This window comes from Pseudophryne corroboree, chromosome 2, assembly GCF_028390025.1.
Source record: "Pseudophryne corroboree isolate aPseCor3 chromosome 2, aPseCor3.hap2, whole genome shotgun sequence".
Classification (NCBI taxonomy): Eukaryota; Metazoa; Chordata; class Amphibia; order Anura; family Myobatrachidae; genus Pseudophryne; species Pseudophryne corroboree.
This window is the reverse complement of record NC_086445.1, coordinates 82,364,897-82,385,798: the sequence shown is the minus strand read 5'-3', so window position 1 is coordinate 82,385,798 and position 20,902 is coordinate 82,364,897. Positions and strand designations below refer to the sequence as shown.

The 20,902-nt window shown below is 48.1% G+C and overlaps 1 protein-coding gene across 5 annotated transcripts in view; it reads left to right on the top strand.

Moving 5' to 3' along the window:
• Positions 1 to 20,902, top strand: part of CWC15 (CWC15 spliceosome associated protein homolog) — a 40,418-nt gene that overhangs the window by 15,320 nt on the left and 4,196 nt on the right. For all 5 annotated transcript variants that reach the window (XM_063951469.1, XM_063951468.1, XM_063951467.1 and 2 more), the window contains exon 6: positions 6,590 to 6,708. In XM_063951469.1, the coding sequence (XP_063807539.1) occupies positions 6,590 to 6,708 (119 nt within the window). The remainder of the gene's footprint in view (positions 1 to 6,589; positions 6,709 to 20,902) is intronic.

Below are 20,902 nucleotides of genomic sequence, written 5' to 3'. Positions count from 1 at the left end.
TTGCTGTTCGTTCTATATGCACCCAACAAGCTGGGTGCACCTGCTTCTAAGCAGTCTATCGCGCGCTGGATTTGTAGCACTATTCAGCTGGCGCATTCTGCGGTGGGACTACCGCAGCCTAAAAATGTGAAAGCCCATTCCACAAGGAAAGTGGGCTCATCTTGGGCGGCTGCCCGAGGGGTCTCGGCTTTACAACTTTGCCGAGCTGCTACTTGGTCAGGGGCAAACACGTTTGCAAAATTCTATAAATTTGATACCCTGGCTGAGGAGGACCTGGAGTTCTCTCATTCGGTGCTGCAGAGTCATCCGCACTCTCCCGCCCGTTTGGGAGCTTTGGTATAATCCCCATGGTCCTTACGGAGTCCCCAGCATCCACTAGTACGTTAGAGAAAATAAGAATTTACTCACCGGTAATTCTATTTCTCGTAGTCCGTAGTGGATGCTGGGCGCCCATCCCAAGTGCGGATTGCCTGCAATACTTGTACATAGTTATTGTTACAAAAATCGGGTTGTTATGGCGAGCCATCTGTTCAGAGGCTCCATTGTTATCATACTGTTAACTGGGGTTCCTATCACGAGTTATATGGTGTGATTGGTGTGGCTGGTATGAGTCTTACCCGGGATTCAAAATCCTTCCTTATTGTGTCAGCTCTTCCGGGCACAGTGTCCTAACTGAGGCTTGGAGGAGGGTCATAGGGGGAGGAGCCAGTGCACACCAGGTAGTCCTAAATCTTTCTTAGAGTGCCCAGTCTACTGCGGAGCCCGTCTATTCCCCATGGTGGTCCTTACGGAGTCCCCAGCATCCACTACGGACTACGAGAAATAGAATTACCGGTGAGTAAATTCTAATTTTATTTGCAAGGCGTGAGGCCAGTTTATAGAACTTTAAGTGAAATGTCAAAACTACTTCCACAATGGGGGATTGCTGTACTGGTCAGTGTATGATCGCGACGCTCGGGGTCCTGGGGTGTATAGTGGCAGCCCTTTCTATGTTGTGATGTCACACTTCGCTTCTCACATTGTGCAATCTATATTGAAGTTTGAAGGCAGAAAAAAACGAAAGTGTTGTAGCAAGTACAGTATAAAAGACATTGTGTCTGACATAACTACTTGAAGTGGAATTATCACATACCTTCCTACAGACTGTAATTATCAGCAACCAGATTTCTGTTCTGGATAGTCTATGTATGACTGGCAGATCATCTTCCACTTCCTTATGCCTGTACCTACTGGTTGTCATTTATCCTATCACATCTTGCCGGATCCTCTTTCTCTGGTAACATAGAAACATAGAATTTGACGGCAGATAATAACCACTTGGCCCATCTTGTCTGGCTATTTTTTTTTTTCTTTTTTTACCATAATTTTATCTCAAACCTTATTTGATCCTTATTTCTTTTTAAGGATATCCTTATGTCTATCCCATGCATGTTGAAATTGCTCTACTGTCTTAGCCTCTACCACCTCTGATGGGAGGCTATTCCACTTGTCCACTACCGTTTCTGTGAAGTAATTTTTCCTCTTATCTCCCCTGAACCTGACCCCCCCCCCCCCCTCCAGTCTCCCCGTGTCCTATTGCTTCTATTCATTTGGAGAATGTTTCTCTCCTGGACTTTGTTAAAACCCTTGATATATTTGAAAGTTTCTATCATGTCCCCCCTCCAAACTATACATATTGAGATTTCTTAGTCTTTCTGGGTATGTTTTGTGTTGTAGGCCATGCACCATTTTTAGTTGTCCTTCTTTGTACGGTCTTTAATGTATTAATTTCTATTGAAGCTATGGCCTCCAGAATTGAACACCGTATTCTAGATGAGGCTGTACCAATGACCTATACAGTGGCATTATTACTTATTTCTTTCTGCTGCTGATTCCTCTCCCAATGCAGCCAAGCATCTGACTAGCCTTCCTCATTGCCTCGTTGCATTGCTTACCCGCCTTTGTCACCTGAAATAGTGACTCCTTGATCCCCTCCTCAGTAGTTTCCAGTATAGTGCCAGTAATACTATATCTAGCCTTTGGATTTTTGAGACCTAAGTGCATGATTTTGCATTTTATGGCATTAAACTGTAATTGCCACACTGTTGACCATTCCTCTAGTCCACAGGTTCTCAAACTCGGTCCTCAGGACCCCACACGGTGCATGTTATGCAGGTCTCCACACAGAATCACAAGTGAAATAATTAGCTCCACCTGTGGACCTTTTAAAATGTGTCAGTGAGTAATTACTAAACCCGTGCTCCTGCTGGGTTACCTGCAAAACATGCACTGTGTGGGGTCCTGAGGACCGAGTTTGAGAACCCCTGCTCTAGTCTACCTAGATCCTCAATCATTTGTTTTACCCCACCTGGTGTGTCTACCCTGTTGCATACCTTTTGTGTCATCTGCAAAAAGGCATACTTTCCCTTTAATGCCATTTGCATTGTCACCAATAAAGATATTAAAAAGCACTGGTCCAAGTACAGATTGCTGGGGTACTCCACTGGTAACATTTCCTTCCTGTGAATGCACTCCATTTACCACAACTCTCTGTTCTCTATCCTGCAACCAAGATCTTATCCATTCAAATATCCAATCCCAAGCTTCCAAGTTTATTTAGCAGTCTGCGATGTGGAACAGTGTCAAAAGCCTTACTAAAGTCTAGATAAGCTATATCTACGGCTCCACCTTTTATCTATCACTTTAGTCACACAGCAAAAAAGTCAATAAGATTTGTTGGACATGATCTCTCCCCAGTGAATCCATGCTGTTTGGGATCCTGTAAATTGCTGGATTTGAGATCATCTTCAACTCTTTCTTTTAAGAGTGTTTCCATCAATTTCCCTACTACTGATGTAAGACTCACTGGTCTGTAGTTGTTTGCCTCTTCCTTGCTTCCACTTTTGTGCAGTGGGACTACGTTTGCTCTTTTCCAGTCCTTTGGAATTACTCCTGTAGCTAATGACTGGTTGAATAATTCTGTCAATGGTGCTACCAGCACCTCTTTAAGTTCCTTTAGTATCCTTGGATGTATCCCATCTGGCCCCATAGGTTTGTCCACTTTCAACTTTGAGAGTTGTATACTAATAGTGTAACCTCAATTGATTTAGATCGGTCTCCTGAGATATGTGCTGGTCACCCTATACGCAGGCAGATGTGTTCTGTGTCTGGTATAGTGTTCTCCCCAGGCTTTTAAAGTTTTGGGCGGTTCGCTCGGCAAGAGACTCTATGCGACCTGGCACGCTCACCAATTAGACCTTGTTGCAGGCGGACACCGATTCCGGACGGACCACTCGATGGGAAGATCATGTGACTGTGACATGGCTGAGCTACGCCGACGTCGGTGTCGCATGATCTTCATCTGGTGCTCCGTCCGGAATCGGTGTCCACCTGCAACAAGGTCTAATTGATGAGAGTGCCGGTTGTCAGGGGACTGACTCCTTTGGCTGCAAGTTCAGTGTTGTGGGTGGTAGGGTGAAGGCTGCGTTCCCTCCTCCCTGAATAAAAGCAAGGGCGCACTGTTCAGGCGGGAACAGTCGCCTGACTGAGCAGCAGTGAACACTATTTCTTTTTTCATCCACTAGGGGTCACTGGAATACTCTTGGGATATGGACGGTGTTAGCAAGTATTCAAATTTCAGTAACTCTCCTCGCCTCCCAGAATACCTCAGTGTTTTTTCGGTGCTCACATGGGGAAGCACAAGTGTGGACCTCCAGAGGGGGACATGCATTTTTTACTTTTAAATATTATTTCAGGGTCTCCCTGTTCTGTGTAGTATATGCTGGGAGCTGTTACCCCCCCCCTCCCCCCCCAAAAAAAATAAAAAAATAAAAAAAACCTATGTGGTGTTAGGAAGTTAGAGCAGTATCTGGGAGCTGCTTAGCATCCTATGGTAGGGCAGTAATTATGTCTGTGACAAACTAATTGTGCAGTATTAAGTATAATATTAAGTATTGGGATTGAAACGCTTTATTATTGCGGAGACCCCCACCCGGCTACTTCTTGATGCCACCCCGCTGGAAAAAAGTCTAGGGTAGATCACTGTGGTACATTCCACCGGAGGCTAATGTGCATTCTCACAGAGAGCAGTTATGCAGTAGGGGGACTGTTGTGGTGATTGGTTTAAATTATGGGAAGAGTTTATTGGAGTTGAGCTTGTGCTGAGGGTTTTCATTACTGCACAACCAATGAGCACTTTGATGGGACCGGTTTTGTTTCCTGCTCAGAGTTTTATATGCCACATACATGTCCTGTAAAACATTTTTCTACACATAAAAAATAAACAGATGACTGGAGTGTGAAAGGAATATTTAGTGGTGATTTATCTTAAAGGATCACTAAACCTAAACTCTGAGGTTTTCTAAATAAAGAGCCTCTATCATCTGTAAAATATGTGCAGATGTGTCCTCCTACATCTAATCTCAATACGCCACGCAGCAGGAGATGCCTGGTGCGACTTAGTTGACAGGTGCTGCCATTGTCTGGTGTCTATGCCAAAAATGTGTCTTAGTCACACTGAGTATGGTGCACCAGGATGATTAATTTGATATGTGACACTTGTATCTCTGTACGACTGATACAGCTTTCATCTCGCTAAAGCAGGTCGCACCCGGGACTTGTACACGGGTCCTTCCCTGGTACGACCTGATTGAGACCCCTTTCAGACTGACGGCACCATGTGAGCGGGGACGTGTGCGGAGGTGGCGAGCAGATCATCTCCAAGCGCCACCTGTCCCTCTAGTGCCGCCTCTCCCTATAGAGTCAACGGGTTGCCGAGACGCATTGACCTGGCAATACGTTCACACTGCACCTGACCCGGGAATAACCCTGCTTTATTTCTGGGTTGAAATACCCGGGAAATCGGAACTTAACCCTTTCACACCGCACCTAGAGCAGCGTCGACCCGGCAATATACCATGTTATAGCGGTGTGAAAGGAGTTTGAGTCTGCATATGGAGCACAATGGAACCGGACATTGAAAAAAGCCACAGGTGCTGTGTCGTAGCTTTTCATATGCAGAGACTCCGTCGCACACAGATATACAAGTATCACATGTGAAATGAATTAGCACAGTCTCTTGATGCGTCCTGGCTGCATCATAAGATGTATTTTTGCCCAAAAAGATGCCCGGCGCTAGCAGAGTCTTGCTGGCGCGCTGAGATGGGATGTTTGGCGTGACTGCAGCAATGATGTATGAGGACAGTGCATCTATGTCTGTGGGGGAAGGTTTCTTTCCTGCACAGGCAGACTTCCTGTCTGTAGTCACTGCATTCCCCTCCTGCAGACAGTAACTGATATGGGATAATAGCTTGGACTTGGCTACACTGCTGATGTATGGATATAGATGTATGTATGAATGTTAGTAGCGCCTGCTGTGTATAAGGCAGCTTGGTTTTGTAGGTGTAATGTGCACTGGGTTCCGCAGTCGCCAACTCTCCAGCACTTTCTTGAACTTGTTTCTATTTCTTTGTGGAAAGATAATTTCTGTTGTTACTGAGATACTGCAGAGAGACAATACGTGTCATTAGGGATGGTCTGCTCTGATAGCTGGGAGGGGGGGGGGGGGGGGGTTCTCCTATAAGGACACATTAGGAAGGAGCGGGAATGATGGGGTAAGTGGGACATCATTATACGGCTTGTCATGAATACTGCTACTGCTCACCCTGTGTAACAATAGCTTTAGTAACTGCGTCTGTGTAAGTGCGGGCAGGGAATGTGGGTCAGGCGGATGACATGACGTGCGCGGTGATTGCTGGTATTAGAGCTTGCACATGTAACTCAGGGCCTCGGCCTATCTCATAATTATTTATTGGGCGACTGCAGAGACCGTACAACTAATTTCTCCTTTGACTACTCTTGGCGTCTGTTCGGCGCTAGTAATGGAAAGTCTTTGTAGTTTGGGTTTCGTGGTTGCACACGAGTGACAGAAATACTTCTATCTCCTGCTCTCACTTGGAATGAATGGCGAGATGAAGGTTAGCGCTGATTAGAAAAGACAGCGACTGTCTCTAACGCTCACCCGCTTCTGTTGTCTTGTCCCCTTGGTGCGCTGATAACCGCGCTGCGGCAATGGCCTTATATGTGGGAATCATTGGCTGTATTCTTACAATGAATATTTCCCAGTGCACAGAGTGTGAAACTAATCCATTATATCCTGTAACCTCACAGATAATTCCTGCTCATATAAAGCTGGAAAAGCTCTTTCTTCAGAGTTTCTCTCCCAGCAGCATATGGAAAGTAGGGAAAAGGTTCTGTGTCGCTGACTACAGAGGAAAGAACAGTCTTCCATGAGAGACCCAACCGAAACCTTCGGGGAAATGTGTACTAGACACAACTTGTTACATAATGAGTATATCCATGTCTTTAGAGAATTTTGGTTCAAAATGAAGTGTCAGGTAAATGCCATGAAAATGTTACAGTATCCAGCCACTGGGCGGCGCTGTGTTGCTGGAATATTCGGTCAATGCATCTCCTGCTGTATATGCGATATATACACCTGTTATATGTGGGTGGAGGGCTACTGTATATTCTCTACTCTAGATAGGCTCTAATCTGCACTTGTGTTCATCAGCCACAAGATGGGCTCTAACATGTATGTGTTTGATAAAAGGAGCTCGAGCAGAAAGCTGAAGAGGAGAGGATTCGAATGGAGAATATTTTAAGTGGTAATCCCCTGCTCAACCTGACCGGCCCTGTGCAGCCCCTAGCAAGCTTCAAAGTGAAACGGAGGTAGGTTTTATTATTTATATTATAAAAAAATAAAAATTTAATTGTATGTGTGTATTTAGAGCAAGATATACACGCAGGTCGGCCGGTGTTCCCACGCAGCTGGGGCCTGTGATGCTGCATCCAGTGGTGCAGCAGCTGCACGCACAGAGTACAGGGCAGTTGCCCGCCGCTCGTCGTCGCAGACAGAGATCTGCCCATGCACATATCTGAAAGAGAGACCTCCTCCTGCTGTCTGTATTGTTACATTCCAGCGATGCCCAATTCTGCCCTGACCTGCGCAGACAGTGGTTTCCTTATTTTAAAAGTAGGGTTAACTAATGGGCCCCGTAGAGAGAGAAAGCTCTATCCTTTTGCAGTAATGTTGCCGTACATCACTGACTGCGGGAAGGAGTTTAGCGCATTATCTGTTGAATGGTAGGCTGAGGTTCCAATACATAGCTAATATTTTCAGACAGCTGTGTGTGGACATACCCTGTAATGTGTTCCGTAAGATTATGGTAATCGCCCTTATTGGGTCGGATGTAATGACGCCCGACTTCAGTGGCCGTACAAAATGCCGGCCAAACTCGGATATTTTTTTTATTTTTTTATTTCTCTGACGTCCTAGTGGATGCTGGGAACTCCGAAAGGACCATGGGGAATAGCGGCTCCGCAGGAGACTGGGCTCAACTGAAGAAAGCTTTAGGTCACCTGGTGTGCACTGGCTCCTCCCACTATGACCCTCCTCCAAGCCTCAGTTAGATTTTTGTGCCCGGCCGAGCTGGACGCACACTAGGGGCTCTCCTGAGCTTCTAGAAAGAAAGTATATGTTAGGTTTTTTATTTTACAGTGAGACCTGCTGGCAACAGGCTCACTGCACCGAGGGACTAAGGGGAGAAGAAGCGAACCTACCTGCTTGCAGCTAGCTTGGGCTTCTTAGGCTACTGGACACCATTAGCTCCAGAGGGATCGACCACATGCAACTGGCCTTGGTGTTCGGTCCCGGAGCCGCGCCGCCGTCCCCCTTACAGAGCCAGAAGCAAGAAGAGGTCCTGAAATCGGCGGCAGAAGACATCAGTCTTCACCAAGGTAGCGCACAGCACTGCAGCTGTGCGCCATTGCTCCTCATACACACTTCACACTCCGGTCACTGAGGGTGCAGGGCGCTAGGGGGGGGCGCCCTGAGCAGCAATAAAAACACCTTGGCTGGCAAATATATCACAATATATAGCCCCAGAGGCTATATATGTGATAATTACCCCTGCCAGAATCCATAAAAAAGCGGGAGAAAAGTCAGCGAAAAAGGGGCGGAGCTATCTCCCTCAGCACACTGGCGCCATTTCTCCCTCACCGCTCCGCTGGAAGGAAGCTCCCTGGCTCTCCCCTGCAGTCTGCACTACAGAAAAGGGTAAAAAAGAGAGGGGGGGCACTAAATTTAGGCGCAGTATATATAACAGCAGCTATAGGGGACATAATTCAGTTAGTCCCTGCATTATATAGCGCTCTGGTGTGTGCCGGCATACTCTCTCTCTGTCTCCCCAAAGGGCTTTTGTGGGGTCCTGTCCTCTGTTAGAGCATTCCCTGTGTGTGTGTGCGGTGTGTCGGTACGGCTGTGTCGACATGTTTGATGAGGATAATTATGTGGAGGCGGAGCAGATGCCTATAGAAATGATGTCACCCCCTGCGGGGCAGACACCTGAGTGGATGGACTTATGGAAGGAATTACGTGCAAGTGTCGACTCCTTACACAAAAAATTTGACGACATGCCAAATGCGGGACAGCCGGCTTCTCAGCTCGTGCCTGCCCAGGTGTCTCAAAGGCCATCAGGGGCTCTAAAACGCCCGCTACCTCAGATGGCAGACGCAGATGTCGACACGGATACTGACACCAGTGTCGACGACGATGAGTCTAGTCTAATGTCCACTAAGGCCATTCGTTGCATAATTGAGGCAATGAAAGAGGTGTTACACATTTCTGATATAAACCCAGGTACCACTAAAAAGGGTATTCTGTTTGGGGAGAAAAAACTACCCGTAGTTTTTCCCCCATCGGAAGAATTAAATGAAGTGTGTGAAGAAGCGTGGGCTTTCCCCGATAAAAGATTGGTAATCTCTAAGAAGTTACTAATGGCGTACCCTTTCCCGCCAGAGGATAGGTCACATTGGGAAACACCACCTAAGGTGGATAAAGCGCTCACACGTTTGTCTAAAAAGGTGGCACTACCGTCTCCGGATACGGCCGCCCTGAAGGAGCCTGCTGATAGAAAGCAGGAGGCGATCCTGAAGTCTGTATAAACACACTCAGGCATTATACTTAGACCAGCTATTGCGTCAGCATGGATGTGCAGTGCTGCCGCTGCGTGGTCAGATTCCCTGTCAGAAAATATTGACACCCTAGACAGGGACACTATTCTGCTAACCATAGAGCATATAAAAGACTCAGTCTTATACATGAGAGATGCACAGAGGGAGATCTGCCGGCTGGCATCTAAAATAAGTGCATTGTCCATTTCTGCTAGGAGAGGCTTATGGACTCGGCAGTGGACAGGGGATGCAGATTCGAAAAGGCACATGGAAGTTTTGCCTTATAAAGGTGAGGAGTTATTTGGGGATGGTCTCTCGGACCTAGTTTCCACAGCAACTGCTGGGAAGTCAGCATTTCTCTGACGTCCTAAGTGGATGCTGGGGACTCCGTCAGGACCATGGGGAATAGTGGCTCCGCAGGAGACAGGGCACAAAATTAAAAGTTTGACCACTAGGTGGTGTGCACTGGCTCCTCCCCCTATGACCCTCCTCCAAGCCTCAGTTAGATTTTTGTGCCCGGCCGAGAAGGGTGCAATCTAGGTGGCTCTCCTAAAGGGCTGCTTAGAATAAAAGTTTGTTAGGTTTTTTTATTTTCAGTGAGTCCTGCTGGCAACAGGCTCACTGCAACGCGGGACTAAGGGGAGAAGAAGCGAACTCACCTGCGTGCAGGATGGATTGGGCTTCTTAGGCTACTGGACATTAGCTCCAGAGGGACGATCACAGGTACAGCCTGGATGGGTCACCGGAGCCACGCCGCCGGCCCCCTTACAGATGCTGAAGAGAGAAGAGGTCCAGAAATCGGCGGCTGAAGACTTCCCAGTCTTCTTAAGGTAGCGCACAGCACTGCAGCTGTGCGCCATTGCTCTCAGCACACTTCACACCGCGGTCACTGAGGGTGCAGGGCGCTGGGGGGGGCGCCCTGGGCAGCAATGAGATTACCTATACTGGCTAAAAATACATCACATATAGCCCCTGGGCTATATGGATGTATTTAACCCCTGCCAGGATTACAGAAAAAAACGGGAGAAGAGCCCGCCGAAAAGGGGGCGGGGCCTATCTCCTCAGCACACAGCGCCATTTTTCCCACACAGCTCCGCTGGTAGGAAGGCTCCCAAGCTCTCCCCTGCACTGCACTACAGAAACAGGGTAAAATCAGAGAGGGGGGGCACTTATTTGGCGATATTCATAATATTTAAGCTGCTATAAGGGGAACACACTTATTTAAGGTTGTCCCTATATATTTATAGCGCTTGGGTGTGTGCTGGCAAACTCTCCCTCTGTCTCCCCAAAGGGCTAGTGGGGTCCTGTCTTCTATCAGAGCATTCCCGGTGTGTCTGCTGTGTGTCGGTACGTGTGTGTCGACATGTATGAGGACGATGTTGGTGTGGAGGCGGAGCAATTGCCTGTAGTGGTGATGTCACACCCTAGGGAGTCGACACCGGAATGGATGGCTTTGTTTATGGAATTACGTGATAGTGTCAGCACGCTGCAAAAGTCGGTTGACGACATGAGACGGCCGGCAAACCAATTAGTACCTGTCCAGGCGTCTCAGACACCGTCAGGGGCTTTAAAACGCCCATTACCTCAGTCGGTCGATACGGATACGGACACCGACACGGACACTGACTCCAGTGTCGACGGTGAAGAAGCAAACGTATTTTCCAGTAGGGCCACACGTTACATGATCACGGCAATGAAGGAGGCTTTGCATATTTCTGATACTGCAAGTACCACAAAAAGGGGTATTATGTGGGGTGTGAAAAAACTACCTGTAGTTTTTCCTGAATCAGATGAATTGAATGAAGTGTGTGATGAAGCGTGGGTAACCCCCGATAAAAAACTGCTAATTTCAAAGAAGTTATTGGCATTATACCCTTTCCCGCCAGAGGTTAGGGCGCGCTGGGAAACACCCCCTAGGGTAGATAAGGCGCTCACACGCTTATCAAAACAAGTGGCGTTACCGTCCCCAGAAACGGCCGCCCTCAAAGAACCAGCTGATAGGAGGCTGGAAAATACCCTAAAAAGTATATACACACATACTGGTGTTATACTGCGACCAGCTATCGCATCAGCATGGATGTGCAGTGCTGGGGTGGCTTGGTCGGAGTCACTGACTGAAAATATTGATACCCTGGATAGGGACAGTATTTTATTGACTATAGAGCATTTAAAGGATGCATTTCTTTATATGCGAGATGCACAGAGGGATATTTGCACTCTGGCATCAAGGGTAAGTGCGCTGTCCATCTCTGCCAGAAGAAGTTTATGGACGCGACAGTGGTCAGGTGATGCGGATTCCAAGCGGCATATGGAAGTATTGCCGTATAAAGGGGAGGAGTTATTTGGGGTAGGTCTATCGGACTTGGTGGCCACGGCAACAGCCGGAAAATCCACCTTTTTACCTCAGGTCACCTCCCAGCAGAAAAAGACACCGTCTTTTCAGCCGCAGCCCTTTCGTTTCCATAAGAACAAGTGGGCAAAAGGACATTCATATCTGCCCCGAGGCAAAGGAAAGGGTAAGAGACTGCAGCAAGCAGCTCCCTCTCAGGAGCAGAAGCCCTCCCCCGCTTCTGCAAAGTCCTCGGCATGACGCTGGGGCCTTACAAGCGGACTCAGGTGCGGTGGGGGGTCGCCTCAAGAATTTCAGCGCACAGTGGGCTCACTCACAGGTGGACCCCTGGATCCTGCAGGTAGTATCTCAGGGTTACAGGTTGGAATTCGAGACGCTTCCCCCTCGCCGGTTCCTGAAGTCTGCTTTACCAACGTCTCCTTCCGACAGGGAGACGGTATTGGAAGCCATTCACAAGCTGTATTCTCAGCAGGTGATAGTCAAGGTACCCCTCCTACAACAGGGAAAGGGGTATTATTCCACACTATTTGTGGTACCGAAGCCGGACGGCTCGGTAAGACCTATTCTAAATCTGAAGTCTTTGAACATGTACATACAAAAGTTCAAGTTCAAGATGGAGTCACTCAGAGCAGTGATAGCGAATCTGGAAGAAGGGGACTTTATGGTGTCCTTGGACATCAAGGATGCTTACCTCCATGTCCCAATCTGCCCTTCACACCAAGGGTACCTCAGGTTCGTGGTACAAAACGGTCATTATCAGTTTCAGACGCTGCCGTTTGGATTGTCCACGGCACCCCGGGTCTTTACCAAGGTAATGGCCGAAATGATGATTCTTCTTCGAAGAAAAGGCGTATTAATTATCCCTTACTTGGACGATCTCCTGATAAGGGCAAGATCCAGAGAACAGTTAGAGGCCGAGGTAGCACTAACCCAAGTAGTGCTGCAACAGCACGGGTGGATTCTAAATTTTCCAAAATCCCAGCTGAGCCCGACGACACGTCTGCTGTTCCTAGGGATGATTCTGGACACTGTTCAGAAAAAGGTGTTTCTTCCGGAGGAGAAAGCCAGGGAGTTATCCGAACTTGTCGGAAACCTCCTAAAACCAGGAAAAGTGTCTGTGCATCAATGCACAAGAGTCCTGGGAAAAATGGTGGCTTCTTACGAAGCGATTCCATTCGGCAGATTCCACGCACAAATTTTTCAGTGGGATCTGCTGGACAAATGGTCCGGATCGCATCTGCAGATGCATCAGCGGATAACCTTGTCTCCAAGGACAAGGGTGTCTCTTCTGTGGTGGTTGCAGAGTGCTCATCTGTTAGAGGGCCGCAGATTCGGCATACAGGACTGGGTCCTGGTGACCACGGATGCCAGTCTGAGAGGCTGGGGAGCAGTCACACAAGGAAGAAACTTCCAGGGCGTGTGGTCAAGCCTGGAGACGTCTCTTCACATAAATATACTGGAGCTAAGAGCGATCTACAATGCTCTAAGCCTGGCAAAACCTCTGCTTCAGGGTCAGCCGGTGTTGATCCAGTCGGACAACATCACGGCAGTCGCCCACGTAAACAGACAGGGCGGCACAAGAAGCAGGGGGGCAATGGCAGAAGCTGCGAGGATTCTTCGCTGGGCGGAAAATCATGTGATAGCACTGTCAGCATTGTTCATTCCGGGAGTGGACAACTGGGAAGCAGACTTCCTCAGCAGACACGACCTTCACCCGGGAGAGTGGGGACTTCATCCAGAAGTTTTCCACATGCTTGCGATCCGTTGGGAAAAACCAATGGTGGACATGATGGCGTCCCGCCTCAACAAAAAACTGGACAGGTATTGCGCCAGGTCAAGAGATCCTCAGGCAATAGCTGTGGACGCCCTGGTAACACCATGGGTGTACCAGTCAGTGTATGTGTTCCCTCCTCTGCCTCTCATACCCAAGGTACTGAGAATTATACGGCAAAGGGGAGTAAGAACGATACTCGTGGCTCCGGATTGGCCAAGAAGGACTTGGTACCCGGAACTTCAGGAGATGCTCACGGAAGATCCGTGGCCCCTACCCCTAAGAAGGGATCTGCTTCAGCAGGGACCTTGTCTATTCCAAGACTTACCGCGGCTGCGTTTGACGGCATGGCGGTTGAACGCCGGATCCTGAAGGAAAAAGGCATTCCGGAAGAAGTCATTCCTACCCTGATTAAGGCCAGGAAGGAAGTGACCGCACAGCATTATCACCGCATTTGGAGAAAATATGTTGCGTGGTGTGAGGCCAGGAGGGCCCCGACGGAGGAATTTCAACTGGGTCGATTCCTACATTTCCTGCAAACAGGATTGTCTATGGGCCTCAAATTGGGGTCCATTAAGGTTCAAATTTCGGCCCTGTCGATCTTCTTCCAAAAAGAATTGGCTTCAGTTCCTGAAGTCAAAACTTTTGTCAAAGGAGTGCTACATATACAGCCCCTGGTTGTGCCTCCAGTGGCACCGTGGGATCTCAATGTAGTTTTGGAATTCCTCAAATCCCATTGGTTTGAGCCACTTAAATCGGTGGATTTGAAATATCTTACATGGAAAGTGACCATGCTACTGGCCCTGGCTTCGGCCAGGAGAGTGTCAGAATTGGCGGCTTTATCGTACAAAAGCCCATATCTGATTTTCCATTCGGACAGGGCAGAACTGCGGACGCGTCCTCAGTTTCTCCCTAAGGTGGTATCAGCGTTTCACCTGAACCAACCTATTGTGGTGCCTGCGGCTTCTAGCGGCTTGGAGGACTCCAAGTTGTTGGACGTTGTCAGAGCCTTAAAAATATATATTTCAAGGACGGCTGGAGTCAGAAAGTCTGACTCGCTGTTTATACTGTATGCACCCAACAAGCTGGGTGCTCCTGCTTCTAAGCAGACTATTGCTCGTTGGATTTGTAGCACAATTCAACTTGCGCATTCTGTGGCAGGCCTGCCACAGCCAAAATCTGTAAATGCCCACTCCACAAGGAAGGTGGGCTCATCTTGGGCGGCTGCCCGAGGGGTCTCGGCATTACAACTCTGCCGAGCAGCTACGTGGTCAGGGGAGAGCACGTTTGTAAAATTCTACAAATTTGATACCCTGGCTAAGGAGGACCTGGAGTTCTCTCATTCGGTGCTGCAGAGTCATCCGCACTCTCCCGCCCGTTTGGGAGCTTTGGTATAATCCCCATGGTCCTGACGGAGTCCCCAGCATCCACTTAGGACGTCAGAGAAAATAAGAATTTACTTACCGATAATTCTATTTCTCGTAGTCCGTAGTGGATGCTGGGCGCCCATCCCAAGTGCGGATTGTCTGCAATACTTGTACATAGTTATTGTTACAAAAAATCGGGTTATTGTTGGAAGCCATCTTTTCAGAGGCTCCTCTGTTATCATGCTGTTAACTGGGTTCAGATCACAAGTTGTACAGTGTGATTGGTGTGGCTGGTATGAGTCTTACCCGGGATTCAAAATCCTTTCCTTGTTGTGTACGCTCGTCCGGGCACAGTATCCTAACTGAGGCTTGGAGGAGGGTCATAGGAGGAGCCAGTGCACACCACCTAGTGGTCAAACTTTTAATTTTGTGCCCTGTCTCCTGCGGAGCCGCTATTCCCCATGGTCCTGACAGAGTCCCCAGCATCCACTACGGACTACGAGAAATAGAATTATCGGTAAGTAAATTCTTATTTCTCTTTCATCCATCTGGGGGACGCTGCGCCATTACTTGTGGGTTAGAGGTGTGTGGTTGTGGAGTTTGGCACAGAACTATTAAAACCTGACTCCTCCCCCCTCTAACCCCTCCCATCTCCTTCCTGCCTAGCCAGTACCTCAGTTTTAGTTTTGTGCCTGTGGAGTACAGACACAGATTTTTTCTCTCTAAGATTTTAGTTAGGTATTTTATTATTTTATTACTTGGAGTGCCTAGTCCCTGTATACAGGTGGCAGGTACTATTAGAGTGGGGTTAGCTTTTTCCCACTCTGTTCTGCCGCTGGAAGCCACCACACTTCGGTCACTGGGGCTGGATTCCTGTCTCTGAGAAGTCGGCAGTGAGGAGGTACAGGATAGACACAATCTGTCTCTGACAGTATTGGTCTATCCTTCCTATATCTGTATTTCTATATTTAACTTTATTAAATACTCTCCTCCTCTCTATCTCTTTCCCCCACCTCCTCCCCCCAGGCCTCTCTCCGGAGGTGAGCGGTGGCGCGCAGTAGCGAGGGCTTAATTTATCCCTGCTACTATCTATTCTGGCTAGTCCGGGAGAGTGGTGAGTCACTCCCCGGGGAACCGCTACCCGAACAAAGCCGGTGCGCGGGAGCCGCGGACTTTTCCGGCTGCAGCGCCTACTGAACTGAGCGCTTCCTTGTTTCACGAAGGGACGGATTCCCGCCCTGCACGGCCACGCGCGCTCTCCCCTCCAGCGTATACAGGGCTCCGGCTGCCATCTTCTCCAGAGGCAATACGGGGGACGCTGTGCAGCACTTGCAACACTTGTTGGGCTCAAAACAGCAAGTATATTTTGGGGCACAGTATAATTCACAGTATATTTACATTGTGTCATTCTATACTCTGAGGGGATGTAATTTTTGCAATATATAATATACATGGCACAGTATAATTCACAGTTTATTTACAATATACATTGAATAATTCAAAGTACTGTTCACTACTTGACTGAGTTTATTGTTCATTTGTAGTGCATTTTCTATTTCATTAAAAAAGATTAAATTAATTAATTAATTATGACCATAAGCCAGACAAATCTACAAAGGGTAAGACCGCCTCGGTGGTTTATTTTTCCTGCTCACAATATGGGTCATAGCTAGCGAAGGATAGCCCGGACGCAGGTCCCCCCTGTGCTTCATGCTCTGGTGCATCTGTGGCAGACCAGCAGGGAAGTTCCGCAGATCAGTCTATGCCTCCATGGCTCTATGGGCTTAAAATATGGGCTCAATCTCTAAACAAATTTTTAAACCCTGCCAGCAGTAGTTCTGCTACAAAACGGCCACTATATCTTTTCCGGAGGAGTAGTTGGAAACATCCCCTTTGGAGGATGGGGAAGTAGATCCAGAGTGGGACGAGTTTTCGATCTGGTAAGATGAGGCGTTTTTCTACTAGCTCAGGTGTTAGATTGCTGATAGAAGCCATCCGACAGACTCTTAATATTCAGAATTCGGAGATAGCGGGGTCTTCCTCTGCCTTTTTCAAAAGACGGAAAAGACAAGTTACTGTCTTTCCCTCTGATTCACATTTTGCGGATATTTTAAAGAAGCCCTAGCTTAAGCCGGATTCTCCTTTCCAAGCCCCCCAAAAAAAAAAAAAAAAAATTGAAATTTCTATATCCTTTTGCAGAGGAGGATACAAGATTTTGGGTAACAGCCCCAAGGGTAGATACTCCTATTTCACATTTAGCGAAAGCTACAGTTATTCCTTCTATATAGTCTTTGACGTTGAAAGATCCTACAGATAGGAAGATTGAAACAATAATTAAATCTATGTTATCTTTATAAGGTGTTTCTCTACGCCCAATTCTAGCTGACGCTTGGGTCCTCAAGGCCGCGGATGACTGGCTGGCACAGGTCGTATCTGGAATGCAGTATGACGATCCATCGGAAACCATTCAATTAGCAGAACAGATTTCGGAGGCTCTTACTTATGTGGGTAAGGCCTTGTGAGATTCGGCTGCGCTACAATCCCGTATTTCTGCCTTGACCGTGACCGTAAGACGGTCTCTTTGACTTCGGGTTTGGAATGCCGATTCTGACTCAAAACTGCCCTTTTGAAGGTGAGTTTCTCTTTGGGTCAGAATAAAGAAGAGTATTTCCGATACTACAAAAAAAAAAAAAAAAAGCCCTTTCTTCCAGTTGCTCCTCAGAAACCGAAGACTACAAGGTTTCGGTCCTTTCGTACACAGGGCAGAGGTAATTCACATTCCTTTCGTGCCTTCTCCAGGTACCCACGAAGAGGGGCATTCAGAGGTAGAGGAACACAGGCAACTCGTAGACCAGTAAACCTGCCGACAAACCTACTGCATGACGGATCAGTGACGGTTGGAGCTCGGTTACTACAGTTAAGGTAATCGCTGGGTGACGGGGGTCATATCCAGGGGATATATGTTAGAAACCAGTCCCATATCGTCTGTTCGTCACTCTTCTGAGCGATCCCTCCAGACGTCGAGCTCTTCTTCATGCAACAGCCACTCTGTTACAGAATGGTATAATTCTTCCAATTCCCGCTCAACAGAGAGATCGGGGATTTTACTCGGGTCTTGTTCTCATGGACAAACCGGACGGTTCGTTCCGACCCATTTTGAATCTAAAAGCTCTCAACCCGTATCTCTCAACCCAAAAATTCAAGATGGAATCCATTCGCTCAATAATCGCCGCCATGGAGCCAGGGGAATGTTTGGCTTCAATTGACATAAAAGACGCATACCTACATGTTCCTATTTGGATAGGTCATCAATCTCTTCTGAGATTTGCAGTCGATCCGTGGCATTTTCCGTTCAGGCTCTTCCCTTTGGTCTATCCACGGCTCCTCGAGTATTTACAAAAGTCATGGGTCATGTCGTCGTGGTTCTCAGTTGTCAGGGGGTCAACATCACTCCATACTTGGACGATCTGTTGGTCAAGGCCCCGTCAGAGGCGATTCTCAATCAGAACCTGCGTCTAACGTTAGAGACTCTGCAGTCATTCGTATGGATAATCAACTTTCCAAAGTCGTTTTTACTCCCTTCCCAGAAAATGATTTTTCTGGGACTTTTATTCGACATCAACAGCCAGAAGGTGTTTCTTCCTACGGACAAGATTCAGGATCTGCAGTCCAGAATCCGGACCCTGTTGCACTTACAGGTAGTGTCGGTCCTCAGATGCATGCAGGTGTCTTCCTTCGAGGCAGTCCCATACGCCAGATTTCATGCCGGACCTCTCCAGGCTCAGATTCTCGGCTGTTGGACTCGGATGGATCCACGTCTCGAATTGCAGTTGATCCAATTGTCGGTAAAGACGCGTCAGTCGCTTCGCTGGTGGCTTCTAAGTCACAATTTGAGAAAAGGAGCGCCGTTCACGGTTTGGTCTTGGATGATGGTCACCACGGATGCAAGCCTCAGCGGTTGGGGAGCAGTGTTCCAGACTCATCACTTCCAGGGGCGCTGGAACAGTCACGAGTCGAAATTACAGATCAACATTCTGGAATTGAGGGCAATCCGGTATGCACTCCTTCAGATTCAGACCATGGTACAGGGTCATCCAGTTCGTGTGCAGTCCGACAATGCCACAGCAGTGGCTTACATCAACAAACAGGGAGGAACTCGCAGCTGGTCCGCCATGAGAGAAGTCGCTCAGATTCTCACGTGGGCGGAACGGTGGGTTCCAGTAATATTCGCAATTCACATTCCAGGATTCGAGAACTGGGAAGCGGATTTTTTTTTTTTTTTTTGAGTCGTCACACGATTCATCCGGGAGAATGGGAACTTCACCAGGAGGTGTTTCTCTCTCTAGCGGCCCGCTGGAGAATGCCCGACGTAGACCTAATGGCGTCTCGCCTCAACAAGAAGCTTCCTGACTACGGCTCGCGAACTCAGGATCCTCAAGTGTTTCTGATCGATGCTCTAACAGCCCCGTGGCAGTTTCTACTGGGTTACGTGTTTCTGCCAATTCCGCTGATTCCACGTCTACTTCAACGCATTCGGCAAGAAGGTCTCGCAATAAATTTTGGTGGCTCCAGATTGGCCGCGCCGACAGTGGTACACTCTTCTGCGCAGCATGATCGTCGGAGACCCCTTTCGTCTCCAACATTTTAGAAGCAAAAGGTCTTTCTCGTTCTGTTGTGCAGACGATGATTCGGGCTAGGAAACCGGTGACTTCTGGCACTTACCATAGGGTATGGCATATTTACATTGCTTGGTGAGAAAAGCGGGGCTTGACTCCGCATTTGTTTTGACTTCCTCGCCTGCTATCTTTCCTTCAAGAGGGCCTCGAAGGGTCTGAGGCTTTCTTCACTGAAGGATCTGGTTTCTGCCTTTGTCGGTTCTTTTTCAAAAGAAACTAGCGATCATTCTAGAGGTTCAGACATTCCTTCAGGGAGTACTTCGGAATCAACCACCTTTTGTTCCTCCCTGGGATTTAAACTTGGTCCTTACGGCCCTTCAAAAATTTCCAATTGAGCCTTTAGAATCTGTAGAACTACACTAAAAGTTGTTTTTCTTTTGGCTATTGCCTCAGCTAGACGAGTGTCTGAGTTGGCCTACCTTTCTTGCAGGCCGCCCTTTTTAGTGTTTCATGAGAACCGGGTGGTTCTGCGGACTAAGCCTTCTTTCCTTCCAAAGGGTTGTTTCAGCATTCCATTTAAATCAGGACAATGTCCTTCCAGCATTTATTCCGTCGTATTCTCCCGGGGAGAACTTCCATTTGGCCCTCCTGGATGTTGTTCGGGCCTTGCGTGTTTATTTGTCTCGCACGGAGTCTTTCCGTCGTACGGATACCTTGTTGGTATTGATTGATGTTCCCAACCGAGGTGGGCCGGCTTCCAAGAACACTGTGGCCCGTTGGGTAACTTCGGCCATCAGACAGGCGTACGTGTCTTCAAATGTTTCGGTTCCTGACTCAATTACGGCTCATTCGACTAGAGCTGTTGAAGCCTCTTGGGCTGTTCGCGGTGGCGCATCTATTGAGCAGCTGTGCAGGGCGGCGACCTGGTCATCGGTCCATACTTTCACAAAGTTTTACCGTTTTTCATACTTTTGGTTTGGAGACTGCCTCTGTTGCGCGTCGTATATTAAAGACGGCTATGCCGTCCCCGTCTCCCTCCTCTTATTAGCTTGCTTTGGGAAATCCCACAAGTAATGGCGCAGCGTCCCCCAGATGGATGAAAGAGAAAAGGTGATTTTTGTTACTTACCGTAAAATCTCTTTCTCTGATTCCATCTGGGGGACGCTGCGATCCCTCCCAGATGTTTGTCTGGTTTAACCAGTTAATTTTCTTTGATCTATCTCCTTTGGCTTGGCTAAACGTTAACTGAGGTACTGGCTAGGCAGGAAGGAGATGGGAGGGGTTAGAGGGGGGAGGAGTCAGGTTTTAATAGTTCTGTGCCAAACTCCACAACCACACACCTCTAACCCACAAGTAATGGCGCAGCGTCCCCCAGATGGAATCAGAGAAAGAGATTTTACGGTAAGTAACAAAAATCACCTTTTTTTTACCCCATGTTCCCTCACAGCCTAAGAAGGCGCCGTTTTATCAGGTACAGTCCTTTCGGACCCAGAAAAACAGGCGTCGAAAAGGCGGGTTCTTTCTGTCCAGAGGCAGAGGAAGGGGAAAAAGGCTGCAACAAACAGCAGGTTCCCAGGAGCAAAAGTCCTCCCCCGCTTCTTCCAAGTCCGCCGCATGACGGTGGGGCTCCACAGGCGGAGCCAGGTAGGGTGGGGGGCCGCCTCAAAAATTTCAGCGATCAGTGGGCTCGCTCACAGGTGGATCCCTGGATCCTTCAAATAGTATCTCAAGGGTACAAACTGGAATTCGAGGCGTCTCCACCCCACCGGTTCCTAAAATCTGCCTTGCCGATTACTCCCTCAGACAG